The sequence below is a fragment of the Lactuca saligna genome, chromosome 6, assembly GCF_052625555.1.
Source record: "Lactuca saligna cultivar CGN05327 chromosome 6, ASM5262555v1, whole genome shotgun sequence".
Taxonomy (NCBI): domain Eukaryota; kingdom Viridiplantae; phylum Streptophyta; class Magnoliopsida; order Asterales; family Asteraceae; genus Lactuca; species Lactuca saligna.
Window position 1 is genome coordinate 146,485,540 of NC_136422.1, and position 24,532 is coordinate 146,510,071.

The following is a 24,532-nucleotide window of genomic DNA, read 5'->3' on the forward strand; positions in this document are numbered from 1 at the left end:
CTCCATGTTATCACATACACTCCATTCAACTCTTATTCAATCTTAGTCATCATCCTATTCAACTCTTATATTACTTGCATTGTAGATGGTATAAGGATTGGTTGATGGACACAAGAGCTTTTACTCATCTCTCATCATACATAGATAATTAATCACAATTTTATTTTAAAGCGAATTATCAAGTCAATCCTTGTTGGTGATGGTGGTGGGTGAGTATAGTCTTGTAGCATCGATGGATAGTTTTGTTCTCAAATTGGAAGGTGACCTTGCTGAACCCTTCACTAAAATTTAGCCACCAGATGGTAGGTGACAAAAACGTATCCAATCTATATCAATGACGGATGTTGCGATGTTTGAACAATTTTTTCTTTCTAATTTATATGTATTTTTATGGTTTGATATTGATGTGTTTTGTATCTCGTTCTTTATTATTATTATTATTATTATTATTATTATTATTTTGGGAAAGGTGATGTACATCTCCACAAATATATTCCAAAAAACACAAATTACAGAGTTATATCAAAAGATTTGTACACAATCCAAAAAGTTAAATAAACCAAAACATCTCACAAATACCAAAAAACTTGTTACCAAAAATAGCAACAAACTCTAACGGTGATGTTACCTAAAAATACCTCCAATTTCGTACAATTTTCTCCATTGCAAATTTATCCTATCTTCTTTTATTTTTCAATCCTTAATTAATCCACTAGCCAAATCAATTACCTGGATCGGTTTGTTGATTATGGGCTCCTAAAATTTTTGATTAGCAACAAATATGGACAGCTTAGCGACGGGTTAGTGACAAGTTAACGACCGATTAATGACGGAACCGCGATGGAACAACACCCCGCATGTGCTCAAGATCGGTCCCATCAATTACTTTAGCTTGAGTTTTTATCCAAGCCCTTTGTCGATCCAAATCAGCACCCATTTTAATAACTTGGTTAGCCCATCAAGAATAATAGAAGAGTCCATTCTTATACAACCCACTTTGATTCTCAATTCACACAGTCTTCCAACAGTGGAAGCCCTGTTTTCCTAAAATCATTTTGGTGCTCTTGATTTTCTTCTTCTTTTCTTCGGTAATATGTTTGGTTTTCTTCATGCATGGCTTGTTTCATCGGGTCCATTAGCTACTGGTCCCTAAAAGGGTTCTCTTAATTCCTCTATGATACCATGTAAAATTTGTTTTTTCTTTATTTATACAATGGGTTACAATAATGACCCTAATAATATTGCAAAGAATGATCCCACTAGTTTTGGAGGAGATCAATTTGATCTACGATATATATGACCAAAAATACACGAGAGAAGAATATTTAGTTCCCTTCACATTCTTTCCAAAGGTGATTTGTCATATGATGAACAGAAAGTGATATGCAAAAATACACAAAATTCCCATAAATATTATTACCACATCGAATTACAATAAATGCTGAAATCAGAAGATTGGATGGTAATGGATTTCACCTTTCTGGACACTCAACTTACCTTCTTTTTATTGTAACAGTAGTACACATTAACTATTTAGCGATAATCCTCTATCAAAAGTAGAGGGTTGCATCAGATAGTCTTTGAGAGGGTATAGCTATTAGTGGTTTCCTTTTCTTAGTCACCGATCCAAATTCGTCAGAAAGCTCAAACTCTTCATCTTCAGGCAAGCTCCAATCAAACGAGTGCAACAGTGATGCTAATATATACATCAACATCTTCTCCCCAAGGGGGATTCCTGGACATATTCTTCTCCCTGATCCAAATGGCAAAAACTTGAAATTATTTCCATGGTAGTCCCATTTGTCGATCAAGAACCTCTCAGGCTTGAACTCCAATGGATCGGTCCAGTTCTTAGGATCATGATGGATTGCCCAAACATTAATATAGACGATAGTACCCTTTGGAATGGTGTATCCACCAACAGTGCAGGATTCATCTGGGCATCTCTGGACTAGGAGAGGAGCTGGAGTGTGTACCCTCATTGTCTCCTTGATGACTGCATCCAAATATGTTAATTTGGGCAGATGAGATTCTTCGACAACGTTCATGCCAATAACACCCGTTAATTCATCCTGCACCTTTCTCATTACACCTGGATTATTCAAAATCTCTGTCATCACCCATTCTACCATTGTCGATGTTGTGTCTGTAGCCGCAAGCACTATGTCCTATTATAGTACAGTTTCCCTTTATTAGTTTGTCTTGTGGAATAAGTGCTGTTTGTAGTAATAGAAAAAACTAACACGTGTAAAGGGAGACTTACCATTAGTAGGGCCTTTATTTTAGTGATGTCTAATGATATTGCAGCATCTTTCTCTTCTTTAAGCTCCAGTAATACTTGCACGAAATCCTTCCTTCGATCTTCCTCAGCTTCTCCTTCATTTTTTCTGGAGTTCGCTTCGATTCTTCCTTGGATAATGTTCTCGAATATACGATCAACATACTCCAGTTGCTTCTGCATTTCTCGCTGCCTTCCTTGTAGATCGAATCGTGATAGCTTAGGTAGAAAATCAGAGATGTTTGAAGCTACCATTAACTCCACAATCTTGAACTCAACTTCTCGGAAGCCATCTCCAATAGAGCTAGAATCGTTCCCATCACCAGATAATTTGCTACAACCCCATAACATGCTTGTCACGACGTTAACCTCAGTCTTGAAAGCAATTTCATTAAGGGAAAATGATTTACAAGCCCAACAAAGTTTTTAAATTGTTCAAAAAACTTCAATCATGTTTTTTCTGTCCAAAAAAACTCAACGAACTTAACATTTTGTCTAAAAAGCCCAACTAAATTATACTTTTCTGAAAGTTAAATAAGAGAAATAGATGACGTGGCTTATTACCGTATCGGGAAATGATTTGTTAGATCAACAAAGTTTCCAAAACGTTTAAAAAACTCCAATCATGTTTTGAGTGTTCAAAAAAAACCTCAATAAACTTAAACAAAACAAAATTGGGATTTTTTGAACGGTTTGGAACTTTGTTGGATTTTTTAGACAAAAAGTTCAGTTCGTTGAGTTTTTTTGAACAGACAAAACATTATTGAGATTTTTTGAATGGTTTGGAAACTTTGTTGGACTTTTAAATCATTTTCCCTTTCATTAATATTGATCTTTGTCCCCAACTTACTGGAAACTTCTTTCATCAGCCTTCTCACTTCATATGTTCGGAAACTCTCACAAGCTTTGAGATTTGTATCGCTCATAACTTGGGTTGCTAAAATCTTGCGCATGTTACGCCAGTGTGTGTTGCTGTTGGACCATATAATATCGTTCCCACCATAACTCATGGTTAGTGCTGTTAATGGAGGACAGCGGTTCGCCATGGTTTGGTCCAGATCACGAGTCACGGCCTTTACTAGGTCCATGGAGTTGACCACAACATGAAGCTTTCTTCCGAGAAGGAGACTGAAGATGGGGCCATATCGATCAGCCATCTCCGTGAATATTTCATGCAAGTTGGAGCCGAGAAACGGGAGATACCCTACAACAGGTAAGCCGTAGGGACCTGGTGGGAAGGGTGGCATGCGCTTTCTGGAATACGAAACTGTCCATTTGTACCATAGAAGTAGGAGTGTCGGAATTAAAATGGTTAGAAGTGTGCGGGCGAGATTGTCTAGCTGATTGTCGACTTCCCACCACCATAGCAACAAGGTGTTGATCCGCAGATAAATCTTATATCCAAGTTTTGGTATCATTTTTGCTGCAAAAAGTGCATGTGCTAGTGATGTCGAAGCGTGCTTGTTATATAGCTTGGATCAGGACGGTTGGTGCTCGTTGGTTGATTTTGGACCACGGATACCCCGCAATCACATGGCAGCGTAATTATGTGGTTGTGCTTCGGCTAACCCTAATATATTGTGGTTCACTTATTGAGCATAGCTAGGTACTTTTGAAATTGATGGGAAGAAAAGATAGTTTATTTATTTATTTATTTATTTTATTTTTTTTAATGTAAAATATGTGTTTTTGCTTGGGGCCCATGGTTTATCAACCTTAGAAATAAACAAAATTAGGTTATACATTTTTTTGTGATTTAGCTTGTATCATTATTTTTTATATACTTTTATTATTAACTCTACCTTTTAACAAAATTATATATTATACATTAATTATTTTATTTAAAAATACGTTCATATATTATTTTTAGGAAATTATATTTTTAAATAAATGTAATCAACACCTTCAAATAAAACACCAATATTGAATATATTACATTGTTACGAAATTACAAAACATTTAAATATGAAATTACATTACTAAATAAGGATTAAACAACAATGCAAATTAAACACACATTTAAACACAAGTTAATAAAAGTACATACTTCACATGATATTATACTGGTTGAGAATTTAAACAATTTCTTTGATTATGACTAAGTTGGTGGCATAGTACACATTTGCGAGGTTCGTCGGGGTGGCGAATGTCCATCTCATTATGAAAATGGTTTGAATGTCTCCGACCTTGCTGAATAAAGAGTTTCAAGTAATCTGCTTGAATCTTCCAATCTGACTCTAACCAATAATCAACGTGAGAAAGTGGGACAAAAGGAAAATTATACTGATGTTTATATGTCATTGTAGTGTACACATTATTCACAATAGAAAGAGGGTTATCCCCTCTACACCGACAAACTAAAAGAACATGAGAACACGAGAATCTTTCCATTTACCATTTTCCACATGTGCATGTTTATTGAAAATAATGGACAGTATGTGTATTTCCTTCGGTGCCATTTATCCATAACTTTGTAACAATTCTCTAGACGCCTTCATAGTGATCAAACTCGGTTAAATTATGGCTCTATTCACGAGTGTCCCGATTACAAAATAGACGCTACATACGTGATGGTAGATGTCAAACCCCCAAACCGAGGAAACGAAGGAAACGTCTGGGGGTGGATGATTTCATGTATAATATCATAACAATTGAATAAGAGTGATCAAAGCAAACACAACCATCATATTATAATTTGAAAATAGATACATTGTTGAACGAGTTACATGATTCAAAAACAATTACAATATGATGATATAAGATTGGACTGACGTCTTAGCGTCTCATCTTTAAAAGTTTGTTCTTACCTGTCTTAGTGGTTTCCTAAGAATACAAGTGGTTTAAAAAAGTGTTAACAATTAAGTTGGTGAGTTCATAAGAGTTTGTATGAAAATGTGTAAGACTTTCCTTGTAAAATGATAGTATTTAGTTCCAGAAAATCCAACATTTTCTTAAAATGTGTTGTAGTCTTAAAAACCTTAAGACCAAAATGTATAAGTATCGTCGTACTCGAAAGTAGTATTATGTAGTTTTAATCTATATAAAACCATTTGAATGTATGATTTAAGAAATGAAAGTTGTTCTGTACTGGAAAAACAATGTAATGTAGTTTTATCTAAATAGAACCGTTTGAAGGTGTATTACACCGTAAACCAAATGTGTTGTTGTTTCCCATGTGAGCTCTTATAGCCATACTATGACTAATATGCCTAATGCGATGTTCTTCAGGCGTCCGAATGTTAACGACATTTGTCACCCCAACCCTCCTGATCCAACTGTAGCTAACAACTAGGGTGCAGGATTCTCAGTCACATATAGATCTATATATAAGTGTCTCATTCTACCTCCAAGGAAATCTGGTTATAATCCAGGTTTTTTGTTGGTACTTTACTAAGTACTTGAAGACGTGTCTCACAAATAGCTGATTCAATGAGTTTACGTGTAATGAAATGAAAAACCCTTTAGTAAATGAAAATATTACTTTTCCATAGAAATTTCAAAGTGTATAATAATTATAGTTTTAAATAATTATTTATTTGTCCCAAAAAGGATAAAATAGTGTGAATAATCCATAAACTATACATATTATAGCTTATAAAAATTGTTTCACTGAAATGATGAATCCTTACTATGTACCATATATATATATATATATATATATATATATATATATATATATATATATATATATATATATATATATATTTGTAGAATAACATAGTGTATTTGTATTTTGTTTATCGTAGCGTTGCAGTTTTAGTCAAAACCTTGTATGTATATGTTTCAGAAATTTAGAAATAAAACTATTACATAAATTTAGCATCTTTGTATAAATGGTAAGAAAATGTATGTAATCATTTCGTATTTTTAACACAAGTTTTCTTGTGTGTTACTTGTATTCCCCCCTAAAATATTGAAAATCTAGAAAAATGTTGGGGGTATGAACTCACCTCGAGTGTGTTCTTGGCTGGATAACAAAGTGATGGCGATGATCTTCAAGCTAACACACTTGAAGACGGTCATAATCTAATAGTTTTTAACAGACAATATCGTGTGTAAATTAGTTGGACTAACATGAAAGTGTTATAAAAATACTAGATTATATAAGGAATACTTACAACAATTCTAAGAATTAGCCTTGAAAAATAGCTTTTGGGAATTGTTTGAATATGTTTCTAGGAATGTTTGATGATGTTCTTGGGAATATGTATGAAGATTTGAAGATGCATTATGTTGATCTCGTTTCTTTGAGAGGGAAGTGAAGGAGTTTTGAAGATGTAAATGAGAATTGTGAGGATGTTTCCGGCCTTATATATAGATAAGGTGTGATAGTGATGTGATGTTTGCATTGGTATGTGCAATATATCACATTGGGAGAAGGATCACCACTTTAAAGTATTGATTTAGGTCCAAGACCCCAACCGAGAACACTCTGAGCCACCGAAATCACAAGTGAGTTCGGTCCAAGTGAAATTGAGAACCCAAGGTCTTCGGTCTAGAGGGATTTCGGTCTAGGAGGATTTCAGACTAGTCATGATCTAGGTCTAGCATGTGACTTCGGTCTAGAAGATTTCGGTCATGGGAAGTGATTTCGGTTCTAAATGATCTACAAATGGTGTTTCAGTTTTGAACCACTTAAAACTCAAGATTTTCAGTCCTAAAAATGAAAACTCCAAATTAGCAAGGTGTAAAAGTGTTTTAAGTCCTATCTATTAGCCTTTCGTTTAGCTTGCTTGACTTTTGTTGGCTCGAAATTGTCGGTTGTCACAGTAGAGATGTATTGCAATTCATTGCAACATTACTATGCTTTCTAAAAAGTTACACGGTTTTGTTGAATGTAAGATTAATACACGCCGTAATTGGTAGATGTCTTGCTCCCCGGAACACATTACTCATACTCTCAGAGATATTTGTTTTCAAGATACCCCATCTATGATTTTCATCATATAAAAGACACCACTGAATTTTATTGAGTTGTTTTAAATACTGCCCAGCTTCAAGTTTGACTTTTTTCACTTCTCTCATATTTGTAACAAACTTCCTTTTTGTGTGGTGCTCCCAATGGTCCAACATAAATTTTTAAGACTAATGTTCTTGTACCTTTTCATGAAATTACTTATAATGTGTCGAAGTGTGACATCCCCATTTTCACGGCCAGAAAAGACCGATTTGTTTATGCTTTATTTAAAAATCAGAGTAGCATTTTGAAGAAAAGTGTTGTGGAATTTGTTCCCAGAAAAACATGATAAATACGTTATCAAAGCATTTCCAAAGAAATGCATTTTTATTCATTTTAAAACATTGGGATGTCATCATCAATACGGAAAAATAAGCATAAAAAGAACATACATTCATTATTACTAGTGATTTATATCTCCTTAATCCCTTAGTGTAATATAACCTCATATCGACACCTGTGATACAAATAAACTGAGTGGGTCAGGTTTGGAAACCTTGTGAGTACATAGGGTTTTCAACCCACAATAATATAATTATTATGTTTAATCATCAAAATTTTAACCCAATTACCCATCCCTACTATGTTCTTTATTCTTAAGGGTCTACCCTAAGAATCTGTTATTCCTCGTTCATTCATTCCAAAGGATTATCCTAAGGAATAGGCACGAAGTCCATCGTCGCCCGGGTTTATACAACAGGTACTAAGTCCACATTCGCTAGGGTTTATACAGCAGGCACTAAGTTCATAGTCTTCAGGGTTTATAAAATAGGCACTAAGTCCATAGTCATCAGGGTTCATACAATAGACACTAAATCCATAGTTGCAAATGTTCCTCTATATCAGCTTTCATACCTCATCATTCATCTACCCATGTTATACCCAACATATTTTGTAGATATAAAATACATATACAGTTTAAATCATTTAAAACATGCATAAAATCGTTCATCCAACATAGATATCAAGACACAGATAATATGCACACATAGCACGTAATTTGTATTAAATACTTCATATCTATGTCTAAGATGAAAGTAACTTTGCACTCACTTGTCAAAGTGATGATTCCAAACTCGGGAAGTGCTTCGCTTCTAACGATTCTATTTTCTTTCGACAAAACCTAGCATCATTATCGCTAAATTTTAGTCTAATATGTATTGCGACTAATTATTAGTCTAGATTCATCATTAACTCAAAGTCTACTTCATGATCTATCAAGTAAGGAACAACCAGATAGGATCATATCGGAGGTAGGGTCCATTTAGCATACGAAGTATACTGTTTGGAAATTCCACTTTAAACACCTACACCTCACTTAATCACAGCCTAGTCATCATCCCCGTAAGTAGATCAATCAATATAACGACTTTGAATCACTGATAAACCTGATTCTTAGGTTCAAAATAACAATATTATATTTATATATAATCTATATTTAAAGTAGGGAAGACATATTTCACTTTCAACGTCTTTTGTTAAAAACTGCGATCCGCTGGAGCAGAGCTTCTGAGCCAAAAAGCTCTTTTTTTAGAGCCTTCGGGAGCTACGGGGCTTCCTTCTAGTGCTAGGGCGTACCCTAGGATTTGGGGGGTTGGGATAGTCCAGAGAGTGAGTAGAGAGAGAAAGAGTTGGATTTTGGTGTGATTTAGCCGGCTGCCTTCGCAACCTATTTATAGGCGCGAGGCCTCACACTACATTGGGCGTAATTCCGAAGTACATTGTACGTAGTGAGCAATAATAAAACACACGTCCGAAGTTTGGTGGGGCTATGTGGCTTCTTGTGGACCAAGAAGGTGAGATCACTAGGCGTACTGGGCTCATACACAGGGCGTACTTGTATGTTTGGAGTCCAAAGTGATACGTGTCAGCATCTCGTGTAAGATCGTGGGGAGCAAGCAACAGTCATGATTCGACCACGTCATCAACCTCGCAAATCCGAATCCTTATTCCAAAAATTCATAAATCTCGCATACGAGCTTCGGTTTTGACATTCTTTATATCCATGCATAGACGGGATTGTACTCTACAACTTTCGTTTAGACTCTGTCGGCTAATTTTGACATTATTTTTAATGTTATATTTTTAACAGACTGGGACATGAATAGTTCGTTAAAAATTAATAACTTCTTCATCCGACGTCTGTTCTTGTCTGTCTTTTTACTGTTACGCTACTATTAACAAGATCTTCGATTGTCGTTTAGGTTGTGTCGGCTAAAAATCTCTCTATCTAATATTCGAACTCCAGGTTGCATACTACTAAGCCAAAACTTAGAAAAATCATAACTTCCTCATACGAAGTCAGATTTGGGTGTTCTTTTTATGCATGCTCTCGGTTTAACGAACACTTCGACTTTCGTTTAGATTGTTAAGACTAAAAATCACTCTATCGTAAACTTACTATTTATGTTACGTAGTGTCGTGCTAGTTTTGTCGCGAAACTTCGATGGGCCATAACTTCTTCGTTATAACTCGGATTTCGGCGTTCTTTATATGTAGAGAACCCTTGTGAAATATGCTACAACTTTTATTAATATTATTCATTATAAATGATATTCTATTAAAAAGTCATTTTTGACACTTATTGTCTCAAAATCGATTAGCCCGGATCTACGGGCGTTACAATTATCTCCCCTTTGGATGATTACGTACAACAATCATCAACAAATCATGGATTGTACAATGATTCCATATCATAACTTCTATGTTTCTTCGAACAAGTTTCCAACTCTTGGACTTCTTGACTGCAGACGGTGCTCGATCTTGCACCCGCTCTCTATCTTATGTTAGAATCCACATTATGACCTTTAAGTCACAATCTCGATCCTTATCGAAGACTCTACGTAACATCGAAGTTTCTTGAATTTGACTCTAAGAGACTTGAGCCTAAATGTTACAACTTATCGAAGACTCGATCTTGCACCCGCTCTCTATAATGGACCGATGTGTCATATTCTAATGACCTATCATCGTTTGATGCAACATTTAGGCTCAAGTCTCTTAGAGTCAAATTCAAGAACAAACTATACCTTTCTTCATGTACTAATGTGATATAATCACATCTTAGAAAGTAGCATTTCCAGCTACAAGCTTCAACGATCGCGATACTTCTACTGATCGCTTCGATCATCTTTCATTTTGTCTTAAGTTAGATGTGACATCGAACTTAGTTCTCTGAACCACGTAATATATTCGTCTTAGTCGGACTCGATTTGATATGACCACTAGGGTTGAAATGACAATCATCTTCTTAATCATTACCAAAATAATGGTAATGACATACATGAACAAAACGAAATCAATTGCGAGCTTCTTGGTATCCTTGTGACTTTCCCTGATCCATGTTCAAGTCATGTGCTTCCGGTAGTATATGCCCCTACTATCATTCACACCTACTCATATTCGTCCCAAATATTGTCTCGCTGTTTTTCCACGTCACCATACAAGAAAATCACATAACAACTTAACACACCTGATAGCAAAACAAAGGTTTTATATTATTCCTTGAAATGATTACACACGTGTTAATGTTTACCCTAGACTATGCCTTTAATAGTACACCATACGATACTATGGCTATTGCATAACTCGATCTTCCAATATGAAGTCGCCATCCTCGATTCCTCGTGTTGTTATATGTTTCCTCAATGATCATGTGGAATGTCCTTGGCCTCGGTGGTGTATCTGGCCTTGCTGCCTCATTTTTCTTTGGTAGTCTCCTGAAATATGCCCTTATTTGTTACATCCATAGCATAACCTCTTGTTGGATGCGCACTTGCTGGCTCGAGTTTAACCGATATTGACCAAATTCCACCAAACACCCATAATCGTAATCGATTGTAGACCACATAGCGCCCAGGCGCTGCCTATGTCGATATTTAAAACACTAATATATATAGGGTCGGTCCATTGTTTTTTACTACCTGGGGCGAGATATGATTTTTATGCCCTTTTATCTGTATTGTACAATAGAGAAAACGTATATATAAAAGATTTATACAATAAAAACGCAGTAAAGTTACAATTAAACAAATAATACAAACAAAAACCTAGAAAAACAAATAAAAATAATATCTTCGTGCATTTTTTTTGAAGCGTAAGCATATTTTATTTTACAATAATCAATATATTGTAAAAAAATCACTTCAATACATTTGAATAGATGTACATGAACTTTTAGCTTTGTGTGCTTCACCTAGCAACATTTTCTACAAAATTTGTAAATCAATATGTAAACCAACTCCATCAAATATCATATTCTTGATAATTTGTCAAACTGGACTCAAAATTTAAATTTAAACAACATATTTTAATTCACCATCAATTAAAAAACTATTTTGGAACCATCAAACAAAAAACTAAATATAGATTAAAAATATTTCGTTTGTTCAATACTACAACAATGAATAAGTTCATATGTTCTCTCTCTAAAGGTCCAGATAGTAAAAAAAAAAAAAAAAATGAATCGAAAAGTTCAATAGATAATTAAATGTCTTTGTCTCCTTATTCACATCAGAAAACAAAAACACAAAAGTTTAAAAGAAAATTTTAAAAAAACAAGGAGAAGGCAGTAGATTGTTTAGAGGACAAATTAAATGTCTTTATGTCATCAGAGATAGTAAAAATTTACCTAAAGCAAACTAATAAACCACAAAAATCACATATAAAGATAAACCAATAAACCACAAAACTCATATACAAAGCAGCATCAGATTTGTACATAAGAAATAAGCTCAAACAGAATAGGAATCTTTGGAATTTTAACTCTTTTTGACTATACTCCAATCCAACTCGTTAGATAAAAAAATCCACACAAATAAGTGAAAAAAAAAATCAAAAAACAAAAGCAAATAAGAAATAAGAAAAGAAGAAGTATTATAACAACAATGAAACAAATTTATAGGTTCTACCTCTAAAAGTCCAAATGCAAATCAGCAGCAGATTTTGACTTAAAAATTGAAGCTCATATAGAAGAGAAATCTTTTGAGACTTCAACTCTTAACTGTACTTGAATCCAACAGGTAAAGATATAAATCCAAAAAGAAATCAGAATCATAAACAAATAAGAAAAATCGAAGTAAAGAAAAATTCAAAAAGAACTCGCCCAAATTCATTATCCTCTTTCTTTCGGAGATGGCAACATATTTCGTTATCGACTGTCCTCTTACTCAGAACTCGAAAGTCAAAACTTAGATTGGCGATTGTGAGAGTGAAACTTGTAAAAACAATCAATCTTTGAACAATGGTTTAGAGAGATTGAGAGAATAGAAATCAGGTACTTATTTGATTTAGAATGAGAAATTGAAACTTGAAAAAAAATAGAACTTGAAAGAGCGTTTAGATGGTCGATTGAATACTGATGTGCTGATTAAGAACTCGATCGATCGACTCCTCGATATCTGCATAGCACTGGATTTTCAGTTTTCAAGCGTATCAACGAATACCTATTTGATTGATTGCAATTCTCAAGACTTCAAGCTTCAGCTATTTAGCGGACGCTTCTCCAGATTTCGTTGATTTATTCTTGGATTGTTGGGCCAACGTAACATATATAGTAATACATATCGGATGTAAATTATGCCCTCAATTTTTTTGATGCCCTGGGCTTGGTTCAACTCGCCCATGTATAGGGTCAGGTCTATATATATATATATATATATATATATATATATATATATATATATATATATATATATATATATATATATAGGGTAAAGTGAATATACCTAACAACCTTATATAAGCTTAGGTACCTAACCTTATCAAACTACATCATTTTGCATTAAATTTTCATTGCAATCATCCAAGGTTCTTAAATTTCATCCCTAAACTTGATTTACTTCAAAAAACTTGAAAATTTATCATTATATTTCTCTTACATCCTTTCATTTGTAGCGGTAGGATATGAAGCCCATTAGGTGGTATTCGATAAAAAGACGTGATGTAAAAGAAATATATTGTTGAAAATCCAAAGATTTTGGAAGTAATCAAGTTATGAGGTTGAAGTTTAGGAACCTTAGGCAATTACAATGTAAATATGATACAAACCGATGTTGTATTATGGAGTTAGGTACCTAAGCTTATATAAGGTTGTTAGGTATATTCACTTTACCCATATATATATATATATATATATATATATATATATATATATATATATATATATATATATATATATATATATATATATATATATATATATATATATATATATATATATATATATATATATATATATATATATATATATATATATATAGAGAGGACATCTTTTGACAAAATAAAAGCAAAATGTATAAAGCCCGTATTTTATATATTCCAATCAAGTTAGAATAGCCCAATGGTTTAATTCCCACAAAATTAATTATTAGGCAAAAGCCTAATCCATTTACAATTAAACAAAAAAGGAAAAAAAATGGTTTGAACTTCGCCTATGGAGCTGGAGCTTGGTCGACATCTCATAACACATCATAAAGGTTGTCACTTGATCATTGGTCACTCCTATTGTCCGACGTCCGACCACCGTCACCCTTAGCATGCCAACCTTATGCCTCTCTGGTAGACCAACCTTCTCCTCTATAGTCCATTCATGTTGTAGTTTAGTGTTGTACAGTCCATTCATGTTGTAGTTTAGTGTTGTACAGTGAAATAATTTTTAGAAATTATTAAAAACAATACATATATTTCAAGATATAAGACCTCATAGATTCTAATTGTAAGAACTATATTAATTGTTATAACTATTGAAGATATGCTAAATATTTTGAAGGCATACCATCCGATCCGACACCACTAGTATTTTTTACTCGTTTATTTTTCTTTTCCACATGGTTTTTGGTTCTACATTTGCCGCTATAGAAAGTGTATTAACCAAACATCTAACAAATACCAAAAAACTTGTTACCAAAAAACAAGACCCTAATAATGATATAACTATCAAAAACCCACTTCTAATTTTGAAAATTTTTGGTACATTGTATATTTATTTTATCTTATTTTACTGGTGTGAGACCCATGTATTAAATATGTTGTTTAAAAAAAAGTTAAATATGAAAGTTGGTAAAAGATGAATAATTTATTTTTAGTTATGAAACCTATATAATATACGAGTTCGTTAAAAAAAGTGAAATTGATTTATGTTATTAAATATGAAATTAATAATCAATTTTGGAAAATATTATTAGCATGGATGAGAGAGGCAATGGCGGTATTGATAACATTCCAAATTAAAAATAAAAGTTATTTCCATATAGAATACAGCGGAACGAAATGATTCCTTTGGTTTCGTTAGATTGAACAATAAAGATGATCAACAAAAAAGCTAACCTTTAGCGGCGACGAAAATCATCGCAATTGATTTTGATTGTCGTCGCTAAAGATCACCTAAATTGCTTCGTAGCTAATAGCTGGTTGTCGTCGCAAATACGGTCGTCTCTAATACATGTCGTCCGTAATACATGAATGTCGTCGTAAATAACGTCGTCTCTATTAATATTCCGGCAAGCTGCCAGAGTTTTTCCGGCAAACCTCCCCAGCCGTATAGGTCGTCGCAATTGGTCTTAGTCATCCTTAATTTTAATTTTTAAATTTTCTTTTGAGAAAAAACATATTTTTTATAACATTAGTTTATATATATTATAAAATGCAGTTTTGATAAAAATACATATATAAATACATACCACATTATATAAAAACATCAAACATACCATATTCCATAAAATATCTAATAAATCTTAAACAAATTAACATCTAATATATCATCCATAAACTATCTAAAAAATCCAAAATAACATCCTCCATATAATAAAACAAGAAATATTATGTGTCTTCGTCTTCACCATCATCCTCCCCATCGTTGTTTCCTCATTGTTGACTTGGTTTTTAAACGAGCGAATTATGTTTCAAATGACCGTCACAAATGCCAGGTTTTGAAGAAAAGCATTCGCATCAACATCCTACAATTAAGTAACAAGCATATTAAGTCATTAACAATTCAACAAACTATCAAACCATCAAAGAACCAAATAAATTAAGTCTTTAACAGTTTAATAAACTACTGAGCTACAAAAAATTAATGTAAACACATTAAGTTCTTAACAATATAACAAAACTACCGAATTCTTTATGAATTAATAAGTACTTGTGTTGGTTGCTCGAAGAACTCAGAATTCGCTGAAGTTCACTTAAAATCACAAAAAAAAAAAAAAAAAAATGAAATTAAGGTCAGGAAACAAGAGAAAGATAAAAGAGAAGAGCAAAACGCACCGAAGTTTTAATCTCATCAGAGAACTCAGAATTCACCGTAATTTTCTAGAAATTGTCGGAAAATGAAAGGAAAAACGCACCAGAACACGATATCGCCGGAATTTGCAAGAGAAGTGGTAGACATAAAACTGAGTCATCTAGGACGAAGGGGTAGCCAAAAGGTCGGCCCCTATAGCAGCGACGTCTTTAGCAATTGCGGCGAAGAGTTGGAGGGAAAAACACGCGCCATTCTCTGGTGCCTAGTAGTCTTCCGATCTAAAAACAATCGAAGGGTCACGATGACATTCACGCGGATCGCTATCAATAGCGGCGACATGTCGTTGCAATTGGCGTCGCTGCTATTGCTTCCTACCAGATGAATCCGTAACCGATGGATTACTTTAGCAACCTACGGTCCTGATTAAATGGCGTGTGGCAGGGGAGGATCGACGGTGGAAGTCCTTTAGCGACGACATCTTTAGCGACAGAGAATGCCCTTTAATGTTGCCGCTAAAGCTGTCGTCCTAAAGCTGTCGTCCCTAAATGACTTATTTCTTGTTGTGTGATAAATTGAAGGGTCTGTAAAAGTGACGAGCAAACAACATAAACGTAGGAATTCACAAATAAAAGATTACTATTTGTATTAATTACAATATATATTAATAATATTAATTATTATGAGTTCATTAGGGTGGTCTCTAAAAGGGTTCTCTCGGTTCCTCTATGATACAATTCAAAATTTGTTTTTGTTTTTTTTTTTCTTTGTATTTATACAAAAGTAAATACAATGGGTTACAAAAGATGACCCCAATAAGATTGCAAAGATTGATCCCACTATTTTGGAAGGGATCGATTTAATTCTACATATATATGACAAAAAGTACAAGAGAGAAGAATATTTGGTTTCCATAACATTCTATCCAATGTTGATTTGTCATCTAATGAACAAAAAATGATACAGATGAAAACACAAAATTCCCAGAAATATTATTACCACACATAGTTACAAGCAATGAGCAGATAAGAAGGTAACGGATTTCGCCTTTCTGACACTCCTAACAAGTAACAAAACGTTACCTTCTTTTTATACAAACAGTAGTACCGTTTCACTATTGAGCGATAATCCTCTATCAAAAGTAGAGGCTTGCATCAGATAGTCTTCGAGAGGGTATAGCTATTAGTGATTTCCTTTTCTTTGTCACAATTCCAAATTCGTCTAAAAGCTCAAACTCTTCATCTTCTGGCAACCTCCAATCAAACGAGTGTAACAGCGATGCTAATATATACATCAACATCTTCTCCCCAAGGGGGATTCCTGGGCATATTCTTCTCCCTGATCCAAATGGCAAAAACTTGAAATTATTTCCATTGTAATCCCATTTGTCGATCAAGAATCTCTCGGGCTTGAACTCCAATGGATTGGTCCAGATCTTCGGATCCCGATGGAGTGCCCAAACATTCATATAGACGATAGTACCCTTTGGAATGGTGTATCCACAAACAGTGCATGATTCATCTGGCATCGGTGGACTAAGAGAGGAACCGGAGTGTGTACCCTAATGTCTCGTTGATGACTGCATCCAAATATGTTAATTTGGGCAGATGAGATTCTTCGACAACGTTCATGCCAATTACATCCGTTAATTCATCCTGGACCGTTCTCATTACACATGGATTATTCAAAACCTCTGACATCACCCATTCTACCATTGTCGATGTTGTATCTGTAGCCGCAAGCACTATATCCTATTTTTATACAGTTTCCCTTTATTAGTTTGTCATGTGGATTAGTGCAGTTTGCAGTTAAAGAAAGAACCAAAACATATAAAGAGAGACTTACCATTAGTAGGGCCTTTATTTTAATGATGTCCAGTGATATTGTAGCATCTTTCTGCTCCATAAGCTCCAACAATATCTGCAAAAAATCCTTCCTTCGATCTTCCTCACCTTCTCCCTCATTTATTCTGGAGTTGGCTTCCATTCTTCCTTGTATAATGCTTTCAAATATCCGATCGACATATTCAAGTTGCCTCTGCATTTCTCGCTGCCTTCCTTGGAGATCAAACCGAGATAGCACTGGGAGAAAATCAGATATGTTTGGGGCTCCCAATAGCTTCAGAATCTTGAAATTAAGATTTGCTACAACCCCATAAAATGCTTGTCACAACGTCTACCTCAGTCTTGGAAGCAATTTCATTAATATTGAGCTTTGTCCCGAGCTTACTGTAAACTTCTTTCACGAGCCTTCTCACTTCATATGTTCGGAAACCCTGACAATCTTTGAAATTTGTAATGCTCAGAAGTTGGATTGCTAAAATATTGCGCATGTTACGCCAGTGTGTGTTGCTGTTGGACCATACAATACCATTGCCACCGTAACTGATGGTTAGCGCTGCTAATGGAGGACTTCGGTTAGCCATGGTCAGGTCTAGGTCACGAGTCACGACCTTAACTAGGTCCAAGGAGTTTACCACAACATGAAGCTTTCTTCCAAGCCGGAGACTGAAGATGGGGCCATATCGGTGAGTCATCTCTGTGACTCACTACAAGAATAAGCCTCTATTCCGACGACATCTATTCCGACGATACCCGTCGTCGGTAAAAAATTCGCTGTGCTGACGACATCTCGTTGGTATAGTGTTCTGTTTACTTTGACCAAATAGCATTGACCTAAGACTCTATTATGACGACTTGTCGTCTCGATAGGTGCAGCGGAAACGAAAAACATTTTGGCAGTATACTGAAAACCTATCCCGATGATTTGTCGTCGGTATAGGGTACGTATTTTTGGATTTTGATTTATTTATTTTCCTTGATGCAAGAATCACTAACGATGTTGTTTGGTGGAGAGCTATCCCGACGACATGTCATTTCTACAGGTGTAGTGGAAAAGAAAAACATTTTGGCGATCCGTGTGACGACTCTATGCCGACGACATGTCATTGGGATAAAAAAATGGTGATCCGTGTGAATGCTCTATGCCGACGACATGTCGTCGGTATAGGGTTGTAGCCCAATAAAACTCAGTAGACACTGTTTCCTTTGTTCCTCCACCTCCCAACGAAGAATCACGCTTCTGGTCCTTCCCCTCTTGGGCTTCACAAAACCGGTAAGCTTTATAATTTTTTTGTTTTCAAAGTTTTTTTATTCATTGATTTGATTGATTTAGTTATTTTCCGGTGAAGTAGTCATCAGAGGACCACCTATGACGATCCACCTTCTCCTTCCAGCCACCCCAACCCACATAACAGGTAGCAGATTTGATTTCTATTTTTTTTTTTTTTTTTTTTTCATATGGTGTTTTTCTGGTGTCCACTAGCCATCACCGAATGATATTTTCCCGGTCACCCATACCGACGACTTGTCGTCAGAATAGGTATATAATAAAACTTTATTTTTTTTCTTCGAAAATCACTACCAATAACGCTTTGTAGACGACAAGTCGCCGTCTACTTTGTACCGACAATATTTTTCACTTTTACCGACGGAGCTATTCCGACGATTTGTACGGATGACATGTCGCCGCTATAGGTTTTTCTGACGACATGTCGTCGGCAAAGGAGTTGAAAATGTCGTCTGTATAGACATTGTTTCTTGTAGTGAATCTTTCATGCAAATTGGAGCCAAGAAACGGGAGATACCCTATAACTGGTAAGCCATAGGGACCGGGTGGGAAGGGTGGAATGTTCTTTATGGAATATGATATCCATTTGTACCATAGAAGTAGTAGTGTCGGAACTGAAATGGTGAGAACTGTGCAGGCGAGCTTGTCTAGCTCACTGTCGACTTCCCACCACCATAACAACAAGGTGTTCATCGTGGGAAAAATCTTATATCCAATTTCTGGTATCATTTATGCTACAAATGATAACCAGCTTATGAGGAAGCCTGCTTGTTATAAATCAGGGATGGTTGATTTTGGACCTCGGACTTTCCGCAAGCACATGCCAACGCATGCAGTTATGTGGTTGTGCTTCGGATAACCCTCGTATTTTATGAAGTATATTTTATTGCTAATAGCAAAACCTGTTAAAATAAACAACTAACATATCTTTTGTCTAAGGGTAATATAGAAACATTTATTTAGTTTTTATTGTTAACTTGGCGTATGTTTGCTGGTTTAATTATTGGTCATTTATCTGAAGTTAGATGTATGCTGCGAGAGTGTGAGAAGTTTTTACATGGGGCATAAAGTCTGGACCAGGATGGTGTATTTCAAATTGATGGTTTTGTTCGAATCCCTTCATATAATGACTCTAATGTTTGTTTTATGTGAAAAGTGAGTCGGATCTATTCCATCTTATTTTATGATTTTTTTTAATAACATTACTATGTTTTCATTCAAAATTACTTTCAAGAATCCGGTAGATTATCTTTACTATTTGACCAAATATTTCTGTCTGATTTAGCTTGTTTATCGCCTTAAATTTATAAAAAGTTTCACGTTACTAGAATTACAAACGCCCTAATTACAAGAAATGCGGCTACCAAAGAGGTGACTTGCATATATGGTATTTCACTCAAATTGATTATCAAAATAAATATAAGGGTTGTTTGGTTCGTGTATTCATAAGTAACAAGATTATGATCTGCGTTAAACGCGAGAAACATAAATTAAATACATATTATATTAATAGGTGATATTGTTTTATGTGAAATTTTAATAAAAAATGTTACTTAAATTCATTTTTAGATTTTTTGAACCAAACTTATTAAATAAAAATATTTAATATTTATATTAGAATAATTTGGTTTTTTAATATAGTAATTTTTTGCATAAATGATCCACATGATCTTTGTTTTATCACAACATGATGCGACATCTTGATTAAAGCATGTTGTGTAGTAGGTTTATAAATTGATTTTGTTCGGTATAACAACCTCTATAGAGGCTCACATGACTCTTTTCATATTGGCACTGTAAAACCAAAAGCAACAATAAGTTGTTATATGTATTAGCAACATTAAATTCTACAGAGAAATTGGATAAACATTACAGTTTAAGTGCACTGTCATAACCATAAACATCAAATTCATATATTTTAATTTGATAAATTTATAATGTATTTTTTTTCCTTATAAGAATTAAAATATGATTTTTTAGGCTACACCCAATCACATATACATATCTTTTGATCAAAGAAATTATTACAAGAAAAAAAACATATTATGAACAAAAATATAATATTAGTTTCATATTTTGCAAAAGGTTAACACTAATAAATAATAATGAATTTTCACAAATTTTGTATTTTGGTCACTGCATCCAACTAACAAATGAAATTTAGTTTAGATGATTGATTCAACAAGTGCATCTATGAATTCTTGTAGCCAAATTTAGAGAAATGCTAAGACTTACAAAGATATGAAGGAACGGATTATGAAACTACAACTGGTTTCTGGAGGGCAATACAAATTCAATATCGTTAGCACATATCTTTCCTACCTGCTTCAATTATTAAATTTAGATCAAACTTATCAAAATCAAATTACTAAAAAACCCAGATATATAACCTAGCAATCAAATAACATATTTTTCATAGAAATAAATATCACAAATCTACAATTTATTCTTTATATAATATTCTTAAATTATATCTTACCTTTTTATCTTTAATGGTTACTAACACCTCTTTCTGGCTTATTGTTATGGCACACATGTATATCAAAAATAAGAGAAAGAACTTTAGAGAACGAATGTTGATAGAGTGATCCTTCATTGAAAACGCAACAAAATTATTCATAGAGCCGCTAGGATTCTTCTATAGACCGCTAGAAGATCTATATAGTGACAACCATTGTGACTCATATGAGAACGCACCATTTAAAGTAACAATTTTGATTAATGTAAGTGAAAAATCATTTGGAATACTTACCAATTGTGATTGTTTCTACTTGAATGTGAACATTAACGTTCTTGTCGAGAAAAAGAACTTCAAATGAATCATGCATAGAAAAATCAACAAACATGACAACACAAAAAGAAGCCTAAATTGATATATAACCGATTAGGTTTTGTTGAACAATTTTTTCAATTTATCAAAATTTTATTTTATTACAAACCTATATGAGTAATCAATAATCTTAAGCAAGTGAAAGAAGTAATTGTTAATTTAAAGCTAGTAAAAAAATACATTGTGAAACTAAATAAGCTCTTGTGCGGTTTTTTCCAGAAGTTTCTTTGTGTCAGGATCAAATAATATAAGTGACACCACACCAGTAAAGTCTTGTACTTGAATGTCGATTTTGAAACTAAAGCTATCGATATACAAAAATACAGTAATATAAAATTAGAAAAGTTAACTAAATAGTATAATAATATGTATAAAAGAATTATTGAAAAACTTAGAACAAGATATATGTATTTGTTCATGGAAGTTGAAGTGTAACAAAATAAAACTTCTTCATCTTGCTTTTGTTCCGTTCCACTAGTTTTGCCATCATACGTTAAAACGACTTTTATGACTTTCTCTTAACACACATAGGTCAACATAGTAAAAAAATTAATATAAAGGATATAATTTTGTTTCTATAACTAAATGAATGAAATTAATATACTTAAAGTAGAGTGATTAATTTTTTTCATGACCTCTCAACAAAAATATAATAATAACAAGTAATAAGAACAAAATAAATACAAGAAATTATAGAAGAAGAAGGAGAACAGGGTAAATAAAGAATCTAGAAAAAAGAATTATAGAATAAGACCGTTGAAGAAGAATACTGTAATTCATAGGACTCAATCCAAAATCGTAAGAAAAACAACTTCAATGTAATCGTATATATAGGTTGTTTTTCAATAAGGAAATCATTATATTTCAAAAAAATGGGATCTTAAAATATTATCTTGGAGATTTTCGGTTATTCATCTGGAAAAAAATGATATCATTTATATTGAATCAAAATTTCAAATTAATTGACTTGCTTAATTAATGAATTTTAAATTCAAAACCATTATCTCAAATTGATTTATTTTACGTGAGATATACCGAGAGATAAATTATAAATAATATTGACTTTATTTTTTACTCTTAAATATTTTGCTAATTTAATAGGATTAGATTAGATTTTATAGGTTAATGATCAAATTATTGATATGTTTATTTAATGAGTTTTTTCAAAAAAATAAAATAAAAATATTTACATAAAAACTAAACGGCTTTGAATTTTGAAGCCAGAAGCTATAAATAAGAGAGTTAAATTAGGAACAATATTAATTAGAGAAACTGATATCTCGTATATAAATAGAAAGATATGCTGTAATTGATAATGTAATTATTGAATTTAAAAATTCTATAATTATTATAGATTCTATAATTAAATGTAATTATGGTTGAATTTTATTTAAAGAAGATGATGTCAGCAATCTAATCTAATGGTGGAAAACATAAGATTGAAATGCAATGAAGGGTCCTAATTGCTTCATTGGTGAATTAAGGCTTCTCTTTTAATAATATATAGAGATTGGAATTCTAGATGCCATTATATAAGATAATGATTTGCTTAATTACTCAAAAGACAATTACATAGGAGTATATAGAAAATCACTAAAAGTTAAGTGGTTTGAACCTAAACTCAAATCACTAACATCTCTCCGTAGTTTGATAGGCAGGAGACGATTAAACTTGGAAAATCACAAAGGATAAAATATAAAAAGAAAAAAACAAAAACAAAACATATATGTAGACAACGACATCGACACTGGTAGAGCTCTGGCGATGTTGCAAAACCATGTTTCGAATCATTTCATAATTCGGGGGTATGAGCCGAAGATCAGTTATCATGAGGCTTTGGGCCTAGGGGAAAGAGAGATTTAGACCCCTTTGGATGTGGATAATGCATATCAGATAATCCGAGAGTTCGGTTTATGTTTTGGAGCCCAAGGGTATAACAGTAAAGTGATAGTTTGGGCCTTTTATGAATTGTGGATTCAAGTTTGGGAAAGTTTTGAGGCAAATGAGATTGGATAGGCTTGTAGAGCTTCTCATTACCATTCTGTGGATATAAGGATTTTCGGAATCCGAGTTGGAACGAAAAGGTTACAGACACCAGAAGATTAATCGGTAGGGAGCACGTCGTGTACGCTAGGCATACATGGCTAGAGTGATGGTGAAAGTTCCATCGCGAACACTGGGCATACCAGATGTACGTTGGGCGTTTGCGACTCAGTCCCAAAACTTAATTTAGGGTCTTGGACCCTATTTAAAGGCCTTAAATCATTATCAAACCCTCTTATCTTTAGCCTCCATCACCCTTAACCCGAAATTCGAAACCCCAGCCCTCATTTGGAAAGATTTTGAGCATTGGAGTGATCTTTATGGATTTTTGGTGCCTTTAGAAGAAGAAGAACACCTTAGAGAAGTGTTGGTTGTCTTGGAGCTTGTAGATCTAGGCGTTATTCTTCTTGATCTAGGTTATGGAGGTATAAAACTTTAATCTTGGTGACTTTCTCTTTAAGATCTAGTTTGGGTGCTAATTTATCATGTTTTGGTCCTATGATTATGGTTCTTGTGAGTAGAAGTTACTCCAGAACCTCTGATCCTCATATTTGGTCTTTGTTGAGGTCATTAAGTCATAAAGTTTAGATCTTGAGGACTATTGTCCCTTCATTCAAGAATTAGTGACCTTTTTATGAAGTTATGAAGCTTGGATGTTAGTTTGGATCTCACTAAGCCATGCAAAGTCATAAAGTCAGGAACTTTATTACTTAATACATCCCATGGAGGTTAGATCTAAGTTTGGACGTTTTGGTCTTAAGCATTGAGTGCTTAACGTGGGAAATGGTCATTTGGAGCGTACAATGGGCGTACGTATTCCTACGCTCAGCGTGATGCATGTACTCCCCATTTGTAAGCATCGACGAGTTGTACATTAAGTAGTGATAGGCTGAACGTGGGGCGTACACCAAAAACCTTTTTTTGGGCCATGGGTCTTTTAGAGCTTGGGCCATGGGTTGTTAGATCAGATATGTAAAGGGTAAAATGGTCTTTTACCCATTGGAAGTGTAACACCAGTTCCAGGAATGAGCGTTTTAAATGTTAAGTTTTATTTAT

The 24,532-nt window shown here is 33.9% G+C and overlaps 1 protein-coding gene, 1 long non-coding RNA gene and 1 pseudogene across 2 annotated transcripts; all 3 read right to left on the reverse strand.

Annotated features, from left to right (window-relative positions):
* Positions 1–1,340: 1,340 nt before the first annotated feature.
* Positions 1,341–3,728, reverse strand: LOC145001726 (geraniol 8-hydroxylase-like). Its single transcript, XM_078961076.1, has 3 exons — positions 3,095–3,728; positions 2,264–2,663; positions 1,341–2,168 (listed from the first exon to the last, which is right to left on the reverse strand). Exons 1-3 carry the CDS (start codon positions 3,694–3,696, stop codon positions 1,551–1,553), a joined length of 1,620 nt encoding a protein of 539 aa, XP_078817202.1. The 5' UTR covers positions 3,697–3,728; the 3' UTR covers positions 1,341–1,550.
* A 6,983-nt stretch (positions 3,729–10,711) lies between these two features.
* Positions 10,712–12,855, reverse strand: LOC144999823 (uncharacterized). The gene is made up of 2 exons (XR_013661011.1): positions 12,146–12,855; positions 10,712–11,191 (listed from the first exon to the last, which is right to left on the reverse strand). It is a non-coding gene; the product is annotated as an uncharacterized LOC144999823 (long non-coding RNA).
* A 3,580-nt stretch (positions 12,856–16,435) lies between these two features.
* Positions 16,436–19,338, reverse strand: LOC144999852 (cytochrome P450 71AU50-like; annotated as a pseudogene).
* Positions 19,339–24,532: the final 5,194 nt, after the last annotated feature.